Source organism: Grus americana, unplaced genomic scaffold, assembly GCF_028858705.1.
Source record: "Grus americana isolate bGruAme1 unplaced genomic scaffold, bGruAme1.mat scaffold_970, whole genome shotgun sequence".
Lineage (NCBI taxonomy): Eukaryota > Metazoa > Chordata > Aves > Gruiformes > Gruidae > Grus > Grus americana.
The window spans coordinates 32307-53516 of NW_026562150.1; the positions used below are offsets into that span (position 1 = coordinate 32307).

General features: G+C 51.9%; 1 protein-coding gene across 1 annotated transcript; it reads right to left on the reverse strand.

Moving 5' to 3' along the window:
• Positions 1-50: 50 nt before the first annotated feature.
• On the reverse strand, positions 51-18677 carry LOC129201338 (centrosome-associated protein CEP250-like). Its single transcript, XM_054812457.1, is given in 23 exon segments — positions 51-320; positions 323-430; positions 766-816; positions 984-1091; positions 1529-1684; positions 2458-3072; positions 3074-3954; positions 3957-4485; positions 6305-6448; positions 6791-6928; positions 7262-7441; positions 8240-8409; positions 8614-8741; positions 10370-10563; positions 11824-12054; positions 12195-12278; positions 12563-12707; positions 12947-13174; positions 14200-14306; positions 15033-15198; positions 16214-16296; positions 17006-17062; positions 18089-18677. Coding segments are annotated over 23 exon segments (4701 nt in total). The 5' UTR covers positions 18188-18677; the 3' UTR covers positions 51-221.
• Positions 18678-21210: the final 2533 nt, after the last annotated feature.

Here is a 21210-nt window from a genome sequence, read left to right on the forward strand (position 1 = left end):
CAAGCCACAGATTTACCTAGCACTCGCTTTCACCTACGGAAAAAGGGCACTCCTGCAAAATTGCCTTTATTAAAAAAACCAAAACGCATTTAAAACCACTGTCACTAGGAGATGCTTCCAGATGCAAACAGAACAAATGCACCCCCATTTCCCGCAGCAAAACAGAATTCGTTCCTGGGAAGGGCACAGGACAGGAACCCTGTGATGCAGCAGCTGTTCCTCTACAGGAAAAGAAGGTTCAGAGGCTGACCCAGCTTCCCAGTCTCTGCTTCCAAAACAGCAGCTTTGGGCTCCCTGACCACAGCTGCTAAGGAGTAAGAGACAGCTCGTGGTGAAGGTCTGACAGCTCCTGGCTGGTCTTTGCACAGCACTCAGGATAGTCCTGCTTGTATTTTCGTTCCTGTGCCAGCTGCGTCTGCAGAAGGGACACCTGAAAGAGGCAAAAGGCCGAGCTCAGACAAGCCCACGCTGTTAGGACCATCCGTAGCCCCACGGTACCGGCTGCCAGGGAAGACGCACCCGCTAACTCCAGCCCTGACAAACACGCTGTCCTTGTGGAAGGGGAAGCAACAGGTTCCCAGAGTCCCAGAGGCGCCCTGAACTCAGCTCAGATCATCAACAATTCCAGTTTCACTGGGACAATTTCCACTGCCCGGTGCACTCGCTTCCTGACAGCCAAACCAAACTCGGGCTGTAGCACGGTGCGAAGTCGTGCCCAGCAGTACGGCCACAGCAGCTACTGATGAGAGCTTTCCCACTCCTCACCTGCTTCTGCAACTCAGCTAATCGACAACTGCAGCACGTGTGAGACTCCTCCTGTGAAGAAAACGCAAGGATCTCTTTTTGGTCTCCGGTTTGGCCAGGGCCATGGTCTCTATTCGACCTCTACTAGGTGTGTCCTGGGGGGCTGCTGCCGCTGGGATTTGCCATTGTTCCTCTGTATGGCCAGACCCTCCTCCCACCGAGTACGATGCTGTTCTCACCTGTCGAGAAGCAGGCACCTTGTGCTGGTCAGAGAGAGAAAAGCCGCACGCATCTGGCAGCGACCGACCTCTACAATATCTCTTCAGTCTCCTCCGCTCCCATTCCACCTGCGCGTTGGATGGGAGAAAGGGTCACGGAAACGTGCTGCCACCAAACAAGGAGTAACAGCACCTCTGGACACCATGGCAAGGAGATTTCTGCTCCGAGACTGTTAATGGCACCAGAGGAGGTTGGGGGCAAAAAGGACTACTCGACGTAGACTATGGAAGAGAAAGAGAAAGCAAGAGGAAACAGCTCCTGGCCACAAGAGTGTCAAATGTGTCTGTAGGGGGACACTGGGGCAAGAAGGGTGGTACCGGAGGGAATGTGCGTTTCTGAAGGCAATAGGGTGCCAGAAGAGAGAGAAAATACAAAAGCCAGTGTCCGCAGGGGAAAGTGGGAGAGGGAAGGCAACAAGCAGAGGACGCCAAAGTGCTGCCTGTGGAAATGTGTTGTGTTCCAGAGGACCGTGAGGCTTTGCAGAGGCAGCGAAAGCCTGCTTCACCTGCTCAAGAGTCCTCCTGAGCTCAGCGTTGAGTTGCTTCAGCTCCGTCTTCTCGAGTTGCAGCTTTGCAACTGCTCGCTGCAGACGTTCCAGCCGCTGCGACAGGAGTCTCTTCTCCGAGAGCCAGGAGAGCTGCTCCCCTTCTGCAGTAGCCTGCTGGGTACACAGAGAGGAGATTGTGAGAGCTGGTGCCACAGAAAGCTTAGAAGGGCCAGAAGCAACACGTTGCGGAGAGCGACCAGACCCAGGAACGGACAGTGCTAAGTCCCTTCTTCTCCTCCTGCTCCACAGGCCAAAACAACACACTCTCTTCCTAGGGCGGCCCCTCCAGATCACCTTGGAGAAATCCACACAAATTTGCCCTCATGCGTTTTGGACTGCGGCACAAGTACATTCTGAACGCGCAACGAAGCCTTTAACCCGATCAGGCGGCGGGACGAATTCCGTTCTTTTTAATACACTGGAAAAGCTGTACCTCAGCAATCTACATGTCTGAAAGCATCCTCTAAGCACCATCAGCGTAGCTGCTCTCCAGCCGTCGTTATAAAATTCGACTAAGTTTAGTACATTAGTTTGGTCAACGGTGCCCTTTCCTTTCCACGCCAAATTCTAACCACGACATGTTGGCTAAGCTTGCCTAGATAGGAGAGAACCAACTAGCCATCCCCAGCTTTTGGCCTGGAGTTAATTTTAACAGCAAGCTCCGTAGTTCTGTCAGTAGTTCTGGGCTGGACAGAAAACATTCTAGCAGGCGAATGGTCTCTGGCCGGAGCTACACAGACAGGCAAGCCTGCTGGCTGCAGCCATAGTTTCTGTGGCCAAGCTGGTCATAGATTGACAGGAACATAAATTCCCATATCTTGATGGGAACCGTCATTAGAATCCTTTATAGACATTTTAGTTGACTGATGATCAATCACGCTGCCTACCTCGTGATGAAACCAGTCCGTGTCCCTCTCTGAAACCATACTCTGCAGGACGGCTATTTCTCCCCTCAGAGTCCCATTGGCCATTTCACTCTTGGTCAGGGCAAGAGTCAGTGCTTGTGCCTTCTCTTTCCATTTGACTTCTCCGCTTTCAGTCTGCTTCCAGATAGCAATCGCACGCTCCAATTCTTCCCCCTTTGCTTTCCGCTCATCTTCCAGTTGTTGGGTTAGCTCCTTCTGCCTTTGCAAGGAACGGTCTCTCTCCTGGAGAACCCTCCTCTTCTCGGCTTCCTCTTCCTCCCATTTCTGGAGTTTCTGGATTTGTTTCTGTAGGGTCTCCCCCTCATCTTTCCATCGCAAAGCTGACGTTAATTGTTTCAGGAGTTCGCTCTGCCGCCTAAGCTCTTGTTCTCTCCCTGACAGAGTCTTCTCGAAATACCTGACTCTGTCTCTCTGGTACTCGATCTCTTCATCCTTCCTTGCCAGAGTCTGCTGAACGTGCTGGAGATCTTCCCAAAGAGCTCTTATTTCCTCTTCTAACTCTTTTTGCTCACCTTGAGCCTTGGTCTCAAGCCTAGAGGTAGCCTCCTCCAGAACCCCTATCTTTCTTTCTCTCTCTTCCTTTCAGAGTCAGTTTTGTCCCTTGAAGATTTGTTTGCTCAGCTCCGTGCTTTTCCTCCTGTTCCTTGCGTGCCTCACATGGCTTTCTAAGGGATACAATTTCTTGCTCTTTCTCCTTTAGGGCCGCTTCCAGATGCTGCAGAATTTCCTTCTGCTCTCCAGAGTCTTGTTCTGCTTTTTGGAAGGTCGCAATCCGTTCCTTCTGAGATTCAACCATGAAATGCTTTTCTTTCAGTATTGCCGTAGCGTCTTCTAAGTCTCTGCGTAAGACCTTCAGCTGTTCTCCTGGTTTTCCCTCGTAGCTCCTTGTTTGTTGCTTTTGGGTGTCTATGAGTCTGTCCTTTTCTTTTAAGGCTTCTAAGGCCTGCTCCAGTTGGTCACGGACAGTCCTTAACTGCATTTCCGTGACTTCTTCAGCTTCCTGGATTTGCTTTTCTTGTGACTCAAGCTCTTGATCTTTTTGAGACAAAGCAAGTGTCATCTTTTCTACTTTACCGTGAAGCTCTTGCAGGTACCCCTCTTGCTGCTCCTTGTACTGCTGCAAGAGTCTTAACTGATGCCTTTGAGAATCACACTCGCTCTCTCTGTCCTTAAGAGCGGCCCTCAGGTGTTCGAGGCTTGCGTGCAGAGATTTCACCTGTTCTCTCTCCCTTTCCAGTTCTTGGATCTGCTGAGTCAGAGACATAAGCTCCAAGTTTCTCTCCTCCAAGGTTCCTTTCAGATGATCAAGATCCACCCGCAGATTTCTCACTTGTGATGCACCGTCTTGTTCTAGAATCGCTATTTTCCCCTCCTGGAATTTGATCTCCCGGTCTCTCTCCTCCAGCTCTTTGCTCATCTTGCTGACAGCAGTCCTCTGCATTTCTCGCTGCTTCTCTAGAGCTCCCGTATCCGTTCTTGCTGGGATCTGATCTCCAGGCCTCTCTCTTCCAGCTCTTTGCTCATCTTGCTGACAGCAATCCTTTGTTTTTCTTGCTGCTTCTCCAGGTCCCGTATCCGTTCTTGCTGGGATTCCATCTTCTGTTTTTTCTCTGTTATGTCCTTAATAACCTGATCGAGAGTAGTTTTCTGCATTGCTTGCTGGTCTTCCGGCGTTCTCACCTCTTCCTGGTACAACTTCATTTCTCCCTCCCTCTCTGACAGGATGGCAGTCAGATGAGGGAGAGTCTCCTGCAAAGCTTTTCCCTGTGCCGCGTCTTTCTGGAGCGTCTGCATTTTCTCCCACTGCGTTTCCACTTCCTCGGTTTTCATTTTCAAGACAGACAATGCAGTCTGAAGTTCTTGTTCAAGGCAGTGATTCGTATCCGTTGCTGTATTTGCTCGGGTCTCAGAGGCTGTGGCTGATTCCTGAAGAAGTTTCATCTCTCGTACCAGTTTTTCTTTAACTGCTTGCAGCCTGTCCCGTTCATGCTGCAAAACAGCGAGGAAAAGATTCAATAATTCCATCCATATAGGTCTGGTTTTCGTAGTAGCTTGGAACTCCTGCTCCAGCGGCAGTCAAGGGCTGCCCCCCCCTCCCCCTGCCTCTCGGGATGTTGTAGACCTTGCCTGCGCCACCCTTTCGGCTGCGTCTTTGCCAGCTTACTCAGCCAGTCCCATCTTCCTGTTTGCCCTTCTCTGAGCCTCTTCTAGCTCTAGCGTGTTCTTTTGGGGAGGAGCTGCCAGAACTGCAGCCAGGATCTAAAGTCCAGACCAGGCATGATTTAGGCAGTGCCATGACGATGTTGTCTCTGCTAGGGAGGAAGGCAAGAGAGAACAACCCCAGCATGGGATTTCCATTTGGTTTGGGGGGGCTGGGGGGGGTTTTGGGCCTCTACTGTGTGGAGTTTTCATGGTACCACCCTCTGGAACCCCGCTGTCCCCTCTGGAAGGAGTAACGGTCAGGTGACGGGCTGGCATTCCCACTGTTGGAAATCGGGACTAGATTTCCCCTGGCAGGCATTCCTATGGATCTGGATCAGCACTTTTGTTTCTCAAATATCTCTCTTTTCCCCCACTGTCTGCTCTCAGATGGGCAATGTTGAACAGCTTTCTATTATTAGCTAACTCTGCCTCCTCACCCCTTTTTCCAGATACAGATATTTGGAAATCTAAATATGGATTTGGACACCAATGATCGCCCAAACCATGCAATGTAAATAGAGACAAGTTTGAAAATTCCTTTGACTAAAGGTTCAAGGGCAGAAATCATCAGCACTGAGGAAAACAGACACCCTGAATCATAACTGACTTTTACATGACTACAGCATCTTTCCCTGCTTATTCAGAAGAACGCAATTGGAAAAGGTAAACCAGAAAACAACCGCTGGTATAAATGACACTCTTCTGCTCCTGTAGCGGTCTCTCCACATAGTTTGTGCTATCGGTCATCTTAACGACCTCTCCTTTCTGGACTGTCCTCTCCTACCCAAGGCGATGACCCTGCTAACTCAGCTACATGGCCTGGCAGGAGAGCAAACGTCTGGGAAACAAGGAACGGTGACTGGAAGGAAGCGGGAAGTGAGGGAAACTTGGTCAGCATTTGCGTACTCTGTGTCTGCTCAGATTTGGACTGAACCGGTACAAGACCACCCAAAATCAGCTCTCCACCGGAAAAAGTTGCTCCTTAGAACTATTAACAGAAGGCCAAAAAATAGGTAAGAAATGGCCCTTTGCAGCATCTGCCAGCCTCACCAGGACATCCTTCCTTTGCTTCTCAGTGCTCTCGAGTTTCCTCTCCAAAGACGCCACCTCTTGCTGCAGACGCATGGCCTCCTCCTTTAGAGACTCTTCGGAGGCTGCTAGCTGAGATGTCAACTCTTCCACCACAAGTAAAACCTAACAAAGCAGTCAAAGACTATGGCTTGTCACTGTCAGCCGTATCATGTACTGTGAGGAAAGAACAACTTGAAATTTCACCCTGTCACGAGAGTACCAGATTCACAATGGATACAGCCGACTTGTTTAAAAAGCTCAGTGGGTCACCACGTTCATCTGAAAAACCACCTTAAAAACCAAGACCAGCAGAAATCCATTCTGATGATTGCTGGCAAACAGGCAAAAGGACTAGCCCATCTGTCCATTCAGCTGGCCGGTAAAGTCTCCTCCAGACCAGCTGAGATGGAGACCACAGTATGATGGCAGTCAGAGGGACTACCCCACCAGCCTGCTGCTCTGCAGTGGAAAGGCAAGAAGTGGAGAGACACTTCACCTGTTTGATGACCGGAGTAGCTATGGCCGTTTCAGTCACCTGTTTTTGTAGAGCATCCCTCTGCTGAAGAAGGCTGTTCATTTCCTCTGTGACGGTTTGCATTTCTTCCTTGTGCCTATTCTCCACGGCCTTGATCTTACTCTGACTTTCCTGCAGTTCTGCCTGCAGCTTTTCCGTGATGTTCTGTAAACACAAATGGAGAGCAAGCTACCGGGACCTGCCATCAGATCCAGCTTTTTTCTCCTTCTCTCTCAAAATCACACTCATTCAGCCACTTCTTTCTGCTTTTCCACCCAGCTCTGCTTCCATTGTAACCCTTCCTTGCTGTTGCTGATCTCTGGCGCTTACCGGGCTCTGTGCTGCTTGCAGTGCCTGCAGTAGGCCTTGCCTCCCCAGGCGCAGGGCTTATCTTTCATTCCCTTGTTCCTGCCCTTCACTCTGTTTCCTGGCTCTCTCAGCTTCTCTCAGCTTATGTCCAATTGCCAGCGGCCTGTTCCTTCAGCCCACCCTACCAGTCAGACTGACCTGCCCATTCTCTCGCCGCTCTTCCACCTCCTGCCTGAGCTGCTCCAGCTGCTGGCAGGCTTCTCTTAGCTCTCCCCGAGTTTGGAGCAGCGTCTCTAGGAAAGCATTCTTCTTCTCACGCTCCTGTTCTGGCGGGGCCTGCACAGAAATAAAGAGAGGACGGCTTTAAACTTCCCATACAAAACTTGTGTGGTAAGACTCAGAGAGTGACGGGCTCCCACGTTCTCGAAGCACCGTGCTGCTTGTCTCCTGGGTCATTATCTGCCCCCTTGGAGGCACAGGTTCCTAAGTGAGATTGGCAGCAAAAACGTGGTCCATCCACGGTCCATCTGTGATTGACTCTCCAACAAACTCTTAGTCACCTAACAGGAAAAATGTGTGGCATTTCCACAGTGTCCAGAGAAGCACTGCCAATAAGGAGCCCAGAAGAGTAAAAAAAACCCACACAAATTCCCCCTTCACGGCCTTTACCTCTTGCTTGGCATTTTCAACTCTCGTTCGTTCCTCCTCTTGTTGAGCTTGCATGGTGGCAACTTTCTGCTTCATATCAAACAGCTTCTTCTCGTGCTCCCTTTCTGTCTCTGCCTTCTCCTTTTCCCATCGCTCCAGCATCTCCTCTAGCTCTGAATGGTGCCCTTCCCACTCGCTTGCCTGATGAGGGGAGGAAAAGACTTCAAGATGGAGTCCCAGCCAAGCTCCTCACAATACTCCCTCCCACAAACCCCCACCTCAACAGTGCACAGCAGTGGCTTTGTGCCCTCCATAACTCATGTCCTACCAAGGAACTTAAAAGGAGGGTCAGCAGGTGGAGGAAGAGGAGACGTTACCTTCCCCTCTCTGGTGGCTGCCTGTTCCCTAGCACCTCTCTCCTCGGGATTTCTCGCTATTCTCAGAGTCTCTATTTTCAAAGCCCAACTCCGTTCTCGTCAATGAAAAGGCGCAGATGGACTGCAGGGTGAGAAGGAGGCCACTACCCCGACGCCCTAGCCACAAGACAGGCCACGAACTCAAGCCCCAGGAATGAGGGGCCTGTTCCATACGCTTTAAGCCCAAAGACAAGACCTCTGCCAACCATGAAAGGACAGAAAGAAAGGAACAAAGCTCCCGTGACTGCAGTTGGCGGGAATGTTAGGAGTCTACTTCACGGCAGACGGGAGTCTGCTAAGATCCTACCCCTGGGCTGCCAGGCTTTGCGGGGGGACCACCCAACCTTCTGTTGAACTCGTCTTACGCCCACACTGAATCTGTGGCTGCATCGACCATCCCAGCACAGTCTGCTGGGTCTTCACGGGCCTTCAAGTACAAGCCCTTGGCTCTGCTGCCTGGCCGCAACGGGCGGCCTGCGACAGATGGTTGCTGCCATTTCAGGCAGCCACACTCAGGCTATTATCCTTCTAAAGCCAGCCCACAAAGCTTGCTGGAAGAATTCAAAAGCGTACTGTTTCCTACCAGGTCTTGCAGGAGCTTGTTCATTTCCGCTTCATGATCAGTTTGCCGAAGTCTGAGGGCAGCCTCATACTGCCGTTCTGTCTGCAAGAGCCGTTGTGCCATGTGCTCCCGTTCCTGCCTCCTTAGAGATCTCTCCGCTTCCAGCTCACATTGAAGGCACTTCACTTCCCCTGCAAACACGGCAAACGGCAAGATTCAGGGCCTGCGCAGACAGTGGTTCTGACTTCACTAACCTCAAGCCATTTGACTTGCAGTGTAGGAGGGATCTGTCTCCAGCTCCTTCACTCCTCAGAAGCACTGCGGACAGACAGCTGTTTTTATACCATCTTCGTAGGCAGGGGGATCACCAGAAACAAAGCACACGAGGCTCTCACCTTGGATCACCTCCTTGGCCTGCGCGACTGCGTGAAGCTGGATTTCAAGCTGATGCCGGGAGATCTCCAGCTGAGATGAGTGCTGCTGAGCCTCAAACAGGCTGGATTCCAGGGTCTCCTTCACTGACCTGCAAGTTGAGAATACGGAGAGAAGTGAGTTTCTTGCTCCTGACACCCACAGGCAGTTATTCCAGCAAGAAGCGGTTCAAGATCCCCACTCCTGAGCACGGTTGCGTGGAAAGTGGTATACAGAAAGCCTACTTCTGCCATTTAGAGCAGCAATGCAGGCCCCTCCGAGGGAGTGCCCAGGCTTTACGGATGACCTAGGGTAACTCAGAAAGCCCAGCCGAATTTGATCTCAACGGCCGAATCTTACATTGCTGGTGTCTGATCTGTGACACACGGGTAGCTGTGCCCACAAAGTCTGTGCCAGCCAAAGCCCAGCCTCTGCTCACAGCCCTCCTCCTCTCATCTGCACTTCCAAGTTGCTCTGCAGGGGGACAGAATCAGAGTATTTCCCTGGCTGACTCGTGACGTTTTAATGCTGCTTGCAGTGTAGGTATAGGTAGGTCATTTTCCAGACTCCCTATCTTCAGAAGGGACCAAAGAAAGACATCGGACGGCGTAGTAAAATCTCATGCTTGCAGCAGCATTTGTAAGAAACTTCAACTAGATGTTATCAGAACAAGGGCTACCTGAAAGGAGAGGCAGCTATCCTGCAGTTTAAACTGTTGCAAGTTCAAGAGAAAAACTTGCTACTTTTCTTTAAGCGTTGCTAACTAAGTAGGCGGTAGCGCAAATGACTGGTCGCTCTTTAAAACGGAAGTTGTGGTACTGCAGAGGCAAACTGTTGCATCCATAGACTTCAGCCAACTGCTGCGTACCACACGCAGGATTCTGGAACCAGGGGGTGCAGTCACCTCCCTGATCTAACCGGCGTCCTGCCTGCCGGGTTCCTACAATACACAGCACTGCCTCACTCGTACAGGGATGCAATCAGGGTTAACGTCCCTCAGGGGAAAGGGGCACCCGAGTGGTACAACAATAAACCCCACAAATGTAGGATTTCACCCACTTGGATGGACAATGGAGGATGTAGCTTTGGGAAGGAGAACAAGCACACATTTCTGATTACGCCAGTCGCTGGCAGTCCAAAGCCACTACGCTCCCTTTTAAGGATAAATCAAAGTCAGTCTCTAAAACGGAACAGAAAAGACCGAGTCCCAAACTGCGACAACAAAAGGCTCTTGAGAGCAACATCTGGCAGGAACAGTTGCTACAGCCCAATAACTGGGCACCGCGTGTAATAGCCTTGAAGTCTGAAGATCCCACCTCAAACTACTCGATACGGAAAGATCTGTGTTCCGATGCACAGAACAAGAAACCAAACCCAGAGAGAAGCTTCAGGCTTCAGTAAACATCTGCGTGGTTTAATTATTACTCAATGCAGAGCCAAGGTGCCAGAGACCGAGGAATTATATTGGCTTGCTTTGGATTTCACAGAGGAACATGCAAGGGGCATAAACGCGAGCCCAAGGCTCAGGAGAGCTTTGTTAGCTTTAGCTCTCAGGCAAATACCATTCAAATCATGGGATACTGTTTGGGGTTTTTTCTCAAGATTCCTCCATTTTCTGCCCGTGGAAGGTGAAAACATCTGAAAAGCACTGGATGCAATCAATCCTCGTGTAATGATTACCACCTTTATAATTCCAGACATGAAATAACGTCCTGCTTAGGGTCTCCTCCCCACCTTTACCTGGCCTCTGCCAGCTGCTCTGAAAGGCCTTGTCTGTCCCGCTCCACGGCTGCCAGTCGCACCTCTAGGGCAGCCTTCTCACGCACCAGCAACTCCTTCTCTTTGGACACCCTGGCCAGTGCATGCCCTTGGCGAGAGGACTCCTGGCGCAACTGCTCCAGACCACTGCTAGATGACTCTTGCTGGCGGTAAACCTGAAAGCGGGACAAAATACAGTTAGAGTCCGTTCTCTGGGCTTCTATGCAGAGCCAGCCAGTGCCACTTCTGAATCAGCTCGAGGAGAAGGAGCTCCTGTACTTTGGGCTGAAAGCTTCAGAGCATCTGCTCTATACCGCACTAATACCCGGGGCTGCCAGAAGGCGCTGGCACTGTTAACTTGAAAGCGACGCGTAAGGCCCTACTGGGTTGCCGGGGTCCGGACAGCTCCTTCAGGACAAACCTACATACCCCAGACTACGTGTTTTCATGCAAAAACACTGCGTTTTTCCAGAACTGCCCCCTTGCAAACTAAAATGCTCTAAGAATCTATTCAAGTTGTTGCTGGAAATGTTCAGGAAAGTTTGAGCAGAAGCAACTTGGCTTGCTGAAGAAAGTGAAAATACACGTTTTCTCCTTCGGGGGGGGGGGGGGAGGGAGAAAAGAAAAAAAAAAAAGAAAAAAAAAAAGAAAAGATCAAAGCGTCCCCTACTTGAGCGTGTAAAGCAGTTGGATGCAATGAGGCGACGCTTGTCAGGGAAACAGCCCTCGTGGTGGCAGCATCAGTTAGTGATTTATGAAAGTCTGGCTGATGTGGCCAAAGAGATGGTAGACTCTATTGGTACAGGAGTTCACGTCAACAATACTGTTTCCTTGTCTTACACAAAGAAGTCGTCTAATATACCTTGCTGGTATTCAAGCTTGAAGAGTAACCATGTTTTTTTAGCTTTTGTCTTCAGTATAACACCTCTGCTGGGTATTTGCCAAACATACCACGGACTCGAAAACCAAGACTGTCTAGCAGAGAACAGACCATCCGAAACAAACAATTCTCCTCTCAAAGTTATCCCGTAATACCCAAGGTTGTACATTATGAAACTGACACTGAAATGATGGCAAACTCCCTAGTCTCCTCCAGCGATACGATTCTCCCAAGCTCTTTTTCCACTGTACTGAAAATCAGGTAGTCCAGAGTCACACGGCCTATTTCTCATCCTCTTCCTCAAGGCCTGAAGAGGCTCGAGCAATTCAAAGCTGCGTGTATGGCTTGCAAGACAACTTCAACAATGTCAGGACGTCATTCCCATTCTCAGCAGTACAAGACAGCAGACACTGACTTGCAGCTTTGTCCCGCTCTCTAGGCTCGAACAAATGGAAAGCGTCTCCTTGACAAAAACACTGCAGAATCCAACAGACAGAGCCCCGCTGAGCCAAGCAGCCAAAAGCCCACCCGGAAAGCACTAGGTTTTTGGTCTCACCTCATTGAGTTTATCTTGGGTTTCTGCCTTCTCCTCTGCCAGCATCCTCAGCTCTGCCTGCAGCCCCTCCTGGTGCTCCTCTGCTTTCTTCAGCAGCTGCTCCAGGCGGGCTTTCTCTGCGCAGAGCTCTTCGTTTGTTCTTTCACACAGGTTCAGCCTCTCCTGGTCAGAGATCTTTGCTCTCTCCATCTCGGCCACTTTACCTGACAGAAGATCGTGCTCTTGCTCCAGCTACAATCGCAGAAGCACAGAGGAAATAAAATACAGTAAGATTTCCTATGAAGAAGGTTTGGCTTGGACAGAAAAAGGAGCAACACAAGTTTCTTCAGCTGCACTTTATCCAAGGCGAGAGCTTCATGAATACTGCTCACCTTCGCGGCTCCAACATGTAGATCAGCTACTTCAGCACGCAGCTTATTCAGAGCCCCTGTCAACTCTGCTACTGACTGCTCTGCCTGAAGAGACAGCAGAACAACATGAAAACAAAGACAGGAAAATCCCTGACTTCAAGCAGCGACTCCAGATCCCCTTTCGCATTGCCGACATACTCCCAATTCAGCGTGCCCAGCAGGCACCTGGGGACTGACTACACCCACGAGCCTGTGTGATCCGATCACCGTTTTCCAAGAAGGAGAACAACATTGTCCCTCTCTTCTACTGCCAGAAACAGCACCGGTGGCGGTCCTGCTATCACAACTCCCTCTCCCACAAGTGCTGCCTAGGAGTAAGGTGACCATACCTTTTCCAGGGCCATTGTAAGCTCCTGTTTCTCGCGCTTCAGCAGATCCCTCTGAAGACGCCATTCCTCCAGTGTCTCTCTCGCGACTACCAACTCACTCTGTGATAATGACTGTTTTCCTTCAAGTGCAGCTAAGTCCTTCAGTCTACGAGAAGGGGAAGGGACAAACAAGTTTTTCGTGTGAAAACATTCTCCTTTCCAAAACCAAGAGCATAGCATCGCAGAATCATGCAGGTTGGAAAAGACCTTTAAGATCATCGAGCCCAACCGGAAACCTAACACTGCCAGGTCCACCACTAAACCATGTCCCCAGGCACCACATCTACATGTCTTCTAAAGACCTCCAGGGATGCTGACTCCTTCCAAAGTTTAAAACACGTTTACCTGTCCTGAAGCTCCTCCTTCTCCGGGTCCCCCTTGGCTTGTAAGCACATCACTTCCCAAGTCCTCTGGCTTCTTTCCTGGTCCGCTTGCTGCTGCGCCTGATCCTTTAGGACAGGTCTACCCAGAGGGACGGACTCCCAGCGCTGCATGCCGGAGTTTAGGCGGGAGCAGTTTACAAGTATAGATCCAGAAAGCCTCATTTGCTCGGCCTTCAGCTCTGACAAATCTCTGAAGGAGAATAAAGAAAGAGAGAACGTTCACACCACCATCTTTATCAGCTGACTCACTTTTCAAGCACGGAATTGTGCAACCGTAAAAGCTGGCAGGAAAGATGACATCTTCACCGGGGACGAATCATTCATCTGACACTTTGGGATCAGGACGCATCTTGAGAGTTGAGCAACGGGTCTCTTTGATGGTTGAGGAACGACTCTGTTTTCTCCTCAGAGATAAGAAGAAATCGATGGCACAGCCAGAAGGATTAACTAGTAGCTCAGGCATACTCTACACATTAAGGAAAGCTTACCATCAGATAAGGTAAATGGCTGACGGTAACCCAGCGTTTGAAATTGCATGCTGACACCAGAAGAACGTACTATTACGGCTACACGATTTTTGTTTGCAGCTGTGAGAAAGGAACCTCAGAGAGCCCAAGAACAAGAAAGCAATCCTAAAAAGGAGGTATCAAACTAAGCAAAATAAATTGGACAAATGCAGTAACAGGGTAGAGAAGCTATCCTTTCTCTCAACAATGCTGGTAGAGGCATAAGCGGATGCAAACTGACCAGAATAAATGTAAGCTGGAAAGGAGAAGGACAAAAACAGGTATCCATGAATGATCTTCCCATCAGGAGCAGGGGGAAAAGAACGCAAGTGAGATTTAAGGCAGATTTTCGTCACTCTATAAAAGGGACCGCGCTAGGTGCTGCATGCACAGCTTTGGTGAGGCTCTTCCAATGTGTCCACGTGCGCCTGTGTCCGTGTTAATGTGCCCAAACAGCACCACAGTCAAGTTCATCCGTTCAGGGCCTCTGCACTGCTTAGAGCCCGAGCCCCTCGGTTTTATCTGAAAACCAGCATCAAACAAAATGATTCCGAAAACAGCCTAAGGCACGCTTAATGGCATGGCTTCAGGCTACCAAAGGAGAAATCATATCTGTAGCCGCAACTAACGTAACATCGAGGCTCAAAAAGCAGGTGAGAAGGGAAGCTACAGTTTTCCTGCAAGGGATCCAGCCTTAACTTCTACTCACCGGTCAGTGGCAGTCTTCATCTCCAGGAAGTGACGGCGGAAGGTCACCACCTGACGCCACAGGCTGAGTAGGCGGTTACGTTCACCCTTTAAGTAGCTGTCATAAAGCTAAACATGCAAAGACAAAAAGAAATGCCAATTCAGCCTTCGCCGTCACTCTGCAAGTCGTGCAGATAGGAGAGAGTACAACCACCATCACCGGGTCTCCTTTCATAACAATTCCAACAGGGGTATCAAGGGCCGAAGAGGCACCACAGAAGCATCCCCCAGCAGACTCGTCACCTGACCTCAAGGAAGGAAACACCCACGCTTCTCCTGCAGGAGTGGGTATCGGCAAAGCAAACCGATCATGATTTGTCATCTCGCCTTGCAGAGATGTCTAACAGTCTTGGTGGAGGAAGACAAAAACAAGCCCCTCCAAGACCAGGGTCAGATTTGCTTGCAAGACACTCTTGGTAAGGGAGGCCTGTCTTGTTCTTCGGTTGGCTGCTCTGAATGTGAAAAGACACAGACCTCTCCGGTCTCCACTGCTGTCGACAGAGATTTAGGAACTACTAAAAGGACGAGCGCTCACGTCTGACTGCCCTGCGGCATCCAGCAGCAGCAAGCATTTGCCTTGAAGACTGAGCAGTATGGTCACAGCCGGGGGGGCGTCTTCCAGCACCACGATTTGCTGACCCTCCTCCATCTCACACCCCTGTCTTTGGCCAGGCAACACCAAGACGTCCTCAAGGCAGCCACAACTTTCACACAGCAAGTCCTCCGTGCCAGAAATAAAATGCCTTCCCATTCCGCTTGGGCATCACGTCTGACATTCCCGTAGCCTATCCTTACCTCACGTTCATTGCGCCGTTCGCTCGCCTTCAATTCCAGCTCCTCCCGGGCCCTCATCCAATCCGCCGTCAGTTTCCCAACATCTTCCTTGAGGGCTGAATTAACCTCAGTCGCTTTACCTAGGTGCTCCTGCAGGACAGCGTTCACTTCGGCCAGAGTCTCACACCTTGGCAAAGGAGAAACAGCGATGAGGTCACGGCACAACTGCTATCCACAAGCAGCATCCCCGTGCTTTTCCAGCTCCTTCAACGCTGACTTGGTTGTCAAACCGAGAGGCAGGAAAAGTGCTTTCTAGGATTAAGAAAGATCTCCCTGCTATGGCAAACTCATGTTCTACCCAGCACTGCCCTCACCTTCCCGTTCAGCCTCTCCCTGTCCTTGTCCTATACACTGTGTAAGACCTGTAGCAAAGACCCCCACCTTCTTGATCCAGTAAACTGCACACCACAAAGACAGCGCCATACACAGAGGGGAAACAGCTTGATGCGCAACTTTCAACTGAGAGCTGAGAGGTCAGGCACTGCAGCTTAATGACTTTGGGACCACAGGCTAATATCCCACCCAGGAAACTAAATTCATGAACTAAATGGAGAGAACCGCTGCCCTGCGAACAAGCACAGAACTCAGTTTCTGGATCAAAACAGGAGCTGGGCTTCTCCCACCTTAGCTTGCAACATACGTAACACAGCACACAGGTGCCTTTTACACCACACACCATTTATCTCTGGGGCCGAGGGAAAAAGAAAAGCAGGGAAAGCAATGCGGCAGAAGATGCCTGTGGTGCCAAGTGCTCTACTGGAAGGCTCTGATCCAAGCGCAGGATATGCTATTCGAGCGAACCCAAAGAGGACAACTCCTGCGCCACGGAATGCTCAGCATGTCGGGGCTTGATTCTCAACCTAAACCCAGGCTCTGCTGAGCAGCTCACCGACTGAGACACAGAATAATTTAGGCTGGAAAGGGACCTTTGGAGGTCACCCAGAACAACCCCCCGCTCCAAACAGAGCCATTCGGCACACACCACTATTCCTGTGGCACAGAACAGATTGTGGACCTTTCTCCTTTCCAAACGGCTTGCCCGACTGCTTCCCTTGGGGAGACCAGGTAGCGCTGACAGGTCTTCCCTCGCTTCCGCGAGCATCCAGGATACCATGTGTGAGGTTAACACTTCTTCCTTTTACCTTTGATGCTCCTCTTCCAACTGAAGCAGTGCTTTCTCCCGGTCGCGGGCTTCTCTGGCTTCCCACCTGCCTGGAAGGGATCCCTTAAGAAGAAAGGAAATGCTGAGTCAAATTCTTGTGGACCCTTCACTACTGTTAGCATCCGTGGCTTTCCCCTCCATTTCTTTGGTATCTCAGGAGCTCGTGGCTTCCTCCAGGCTTAACAGTGTCACGACTAGGGAGAGGAAGGGAGGGGAAGGGTGTTACTCAGCGTGAGCAGCTCTCCTCAGTCTCCCGCCGTTGCACTCTCACAGCTAAGTATCCTCAGCTCATGACCGCCAGTGCTCACTCAGACTTGAAGCCTGGGAGTACTCTCCTACCCTTCGTTTCCTAGGTTGACTTTGGCCGTGAAGCAGAAGGAAAAGCACAGAGCCAGCTCTGTATGTTGAACGCCAGCATTCTTGCCTTCCAACACGCCATGTTTCAACCAAGTCTTTGTCAGAGACAGCCACAGAACCTAACAGGCAGTAGAGCCCTCTCCCGAGACCTAGGACAAACCTTACTCCAGCAATAAAGCACTCCTTCACAACGTTACAATCCTTCTTGATCGGGTTTTCCGGGCCGGCATTTCTGGGATTACTGGCTGCTCTAAGAACGGCAGCTGGACAAAAGACGGCCGGGCAGCCTTGCAGCGCTTCTTTAAAGCCTCAGGCAGCAAACGCTTGTTTCCCTCTGCCGTTGCTCTGGGGAGCTTTTTGCCTGCGGTAGCGAATGCTACGTACGCTATCGTTAGTTAGCAACCTGCACACTCACCCCTCCTGCTTGCACTTGCTGCTCCAACTCTCGACACCGAGTCCGGTACTGCAGTACCTAGATGGGCACACAGAATGAAGGTGAGCGAATGTGGCTTGTAGCAGACGCGGCCCCTCCTGCATTCGCTTTTCTGCAGGTCTTGACAGCCCAAGCAGAGCACATTTCACAGTGCTGCCGATCCCGTCAACAAGAAGTCGTTACGACATAGGGAAGCTTCACCTTATCTAAGATTAAAGAATACAGGAGACAGGGTGTCTTTTACACGCACTGCTATCTGCTCATCCTAAGACAGAGGTGGCAAACAGAATGACGAGAGCGCCTTAGAGAGCCGTGCCTGGCCTATGGCCACTACGTCCCCCAGATCAGTCCTTCCAACGGGCTCAAGGTCCAGCGGGTCCTTGAAGTTAGAGAAATGAGTTTTGCAAGTTGCGTTTCACTAAGTAGCAAGTCAAGTCAGTTCTGACCACAGCCCTGCACAGCCGCTGCAGAACGCGGGTGTCTGTTCAGCTGCAGAAGACAAGCACGGGCAAGGAAAGCAGGAGGAGCTTCCAGCCACGCCGTGACCACCGTCGGACACTGCCCCGACCCTCCGCCCGGGGCCGGCACCCTCCTCGCTGCCGGCGCTCCTGCGCCCCGGGCCGACCAGGCCAGAGCTGCCTGCTTCTGTCCGGGGCCACGCGAAACCACCGCCGCCGGCTTGACTCCTACCTCTGGGACAGCCCCCTGCTCACCTGGCCAAACAAAGGCGTTGGCAAGCCCGGCATCTTTAGTTAAGGACGGGAGAGACCTGACGAGGGGCTCGGGGCGTGTGTCTGTGTGTGTGTGTGTGTGACGGCGCCCAGCAGGCCGGGCGGAGCAGGGCGGCTCCCGGGGCCTCCCCCGAGCTCCGGGCTCGGCGCCGTCCCGCCCGCAGCAGCCCCGGGGAGGGCGCCGTTGGGGCCGCGCGTTCGCCCCCCGAGATCGCCGCCGCCGCCGCCGCCGAGTCCCCTCTCAGCGCGGCGCGGGCGGCCCGGGCACCCCGGCCCCGCCACCGCGGCCCGTCCCCGGGCAGCTCCCCCCCGGGCAGGTGCCCCCGCTCCTTACCTTCGCCTGCAGCTTCCGCACCAGCACCGCTTGGCGTTGCTGCGCCTCCTGCGAGCTCTGCAGCCGGCGCCGCAGGGAGGCCTGGCTCCGCGCCGCCATGCCCCCGCTCGCCAGCCGGGCCCGCCGCCCGCGGGGCTCCGCCGCCTGACAGGCCGGGCTCGCTCGGGGCCGCTCTGTGGCAGCGATTCCCTTCTCGCTTCTCGCTGAGGGTGCCGCGCCGGGCTGCGCTGCTGCCGCGGGGGAGAGGCCGCCCCGGCAGCCGTTTGCTCCAGCGACTTCTGCTCAGAGACTGTTAACGGCCCCGTAGAACGTTGGGGGCCAAAAGCGCTCCCTGTAGCGCCTGGGAGAGCAGGAGCGGGAGGAAACGGTCCCCGACACCAGAGTCTTGGGTGGGGGGTATGGGGACACTGGGGCGAGAAGGGGGGGACCGCAGCGACAGGAGAAAAGGTCCATCGCACAGGGAAGCCAACTCAACAGCTAGGGCTCTCTGCTAAAAGCTCAACCTTCAGCCCTTGACTGCCACTGGAGCAGGAGTTCCAAGCTCCTACGAAAACCAAGCACGGAGAGATGGAACGACTGCGAGCAGTTAGAGGAAACCCAGTACGGGAGAGAAAGCTTGACATTTACAGGACAACGTGCTCTGTGAGTTAAGCTTTATTTCGTGAGCTCACGAAGAAATAAAACAAAGTGCCCTAGCGAGAGCGCTCATCCCTCCTCCTCCCTCACAGTGCGGGCGTCCCCTGTATCACGCTGGGAAGCACAAGCACAAGAGCCTCAGCAGTCCAGCTGCTCTTGGAGCTGCTTCAAAGGCTTTTTGGCTCAGCTGATGTTTTATCCCTTCCGCCTTGGAAGTCTGCTCTATACCATTTCCAAAAATCAGCAGATTCTGCCAGTACTGCCAGACAAAGATGACGGCTACAGGAGACAGCCGGCTGCAGGTGACGGTGGCTGCATCATGGCCCTTTAGCTCTTTCTGGCCCCCTGTGCTGCCTCCCTGGTGCTCTCACTTGCACCTAATGGCGCTGCTCCCAGAATCCATCGGGCCTTTGCGTGAGCTGGGTCAGCCAAAAGCTGACCAGGACGTTTGCGGTCTGTGTGGCAAATGCCTAGCAGAGGTGTTACACTGAAGAAAAAAGGCTACAAAATCACGCCTCAGGTTTCAGTAAACATCTGCAGGCTTTAATTGTTACTCAGTGCAGAGCCAAGGTGGGGACCACCCAACCTTCTGTTGAACTCGTCTTACGCCCACACTGAATCTGTGGCTGCATCGACCGTCCCAGCAGAGTCCGCTGGGTCTTCACGGGCCTTCAAGTACAAGCCCTTGGCACCTCAGCAACAGAGAGGTCCACAGATAACCTAAAGGATGAACGAGAAGCCTCAGCTTCCCCTTGACTAGGAGAAATACGGCAAGGAAGAAGGAATTGATAGGACGATCGCCTCTCTCCTGAGGAACCTCTCACTAGGGGCTCTCCCGCGTGCTGGAAACTCGCTGCCAGGCACCGCAGCTGAAGCGGGAGACGGCTGCTGCTGCTGTACAGGCATGGACAGATGTGGCAGCAGCGCCTGAACCTGTGGCTTAACCTCCGGAGGCTGCAAAGCTGGATCATTCAATCATTCCTCTTTTCTCTGAGCCAGGAAGGAAAGCGAGAAGGTGTGAACTGCTGCAAAGAAAACAGCCATGATCTCCAGAATCACAAACAGGCACAGCTGGTGCTGGAGGCTGTCCTCCCAGAGGCACAAGGGAAGGAGACAACTCCACCAAAACCTGCAGCACCCTGCATAAACCCAACAGAAAAACTCAGTTTAGGATCCAAAGCCTGCGGAGCAGACGCGAGTGAAGCAAACCCAGTCTCGGCTCCTTCCAAATGAATAAGCAGGGCTTGAGGCTGTGCTGCTTGGAACGGAAGACTGTAAATAGCCATAACGTTTGACTCTGGTTTTCCCTTGATGCAGGAGAGCCAGGACAACTAACTAGTTTCCCTGCCAAAAAGTCTGCTTGGAAGTACCGCTTCAGTCCTCCTCACGACCTCCTTCCGTCCTCCTCCTAACGACCGGGATTTCTCAGTGCAACTGGATCGCAGATGAGCTGAGGAACAAGACAAGACCGTCTGCAGCCGGTATGACACTGAGGAGCCGGGTCTTCTCTGACCCTCTGAAGATGGAGCATCACGGTGCGGGCTTAAAGCGACCAGTTTTCAATGCTTCCCGTAACTTGGGACGAAAATCAGAGTCCCTGCTCGCTTCAAAAGCAAATTCCCCAAGCTCCAGCTCGGATTCTCCGGGAGAATCACAGTCTCTGAAGACAGACAGAGCACCTGTCCAAGAAGTACAAGCAGTATGTTTACGCACTGGCTAAAAGGTCATTCACCATTACGGATGGCACCAAGGCGTAAGATCAGCCGTGTGAATTCTACGAGAGAGAACGATTTCGATGACCTGAGATGAGGAATGAATAGCAACGCACACTAAACCATCTAGTAATGATGAAAACTAAGATAAAACAGGAACAACATCTATGCTGCAGAAATACCTCTAGTAATAAAGTGCTCAGCCTCCAGTGGTCAGCTGAGAAGAACACAGCATCTGAGAAGAACATAGGCGGTTTCTATACAGAATCTTGAAGGCCACGGTGCCCGGAGTGAGACCTTTTGCTTCATTATCTGCAAAACGAATATTAAAGTTGACACCCCTAAATATGATAATGAGCTAAAAGGAGTACATGCTAAACCTATATGACTATAGTACTCGACTCTCCACCCAAATCATGTTAAACGTCACCCGTGGCAGGGAACAGCCAAGGCTGAGCTATAAAGGATACTGAGGAAGTTATCCCTGGGAGGGCGGGGGGGGGTGGGGGAAGAAAAGAACCTGGAAGAGGCGGTCGACGGGCTGTGCTCCTTCTCCTCCACCCACTTCTATCTGCTTCAACTTTGCGAAACTGAGTCAGTCAAAGTCCTTTGGGGGCTCTGACAGGCAAACGTTGACTCTGATATGTGGCTATATATAACCCTTTAGACTTAAACTGTTGACCAAGTCTGGGACTAAGACTAGACCCAGCCGCACCTAGGCTCCTCTCTGAGAAGGAGTTTAGAGAGCAAGGGGGTGCTTTCTGAACCTCGGGA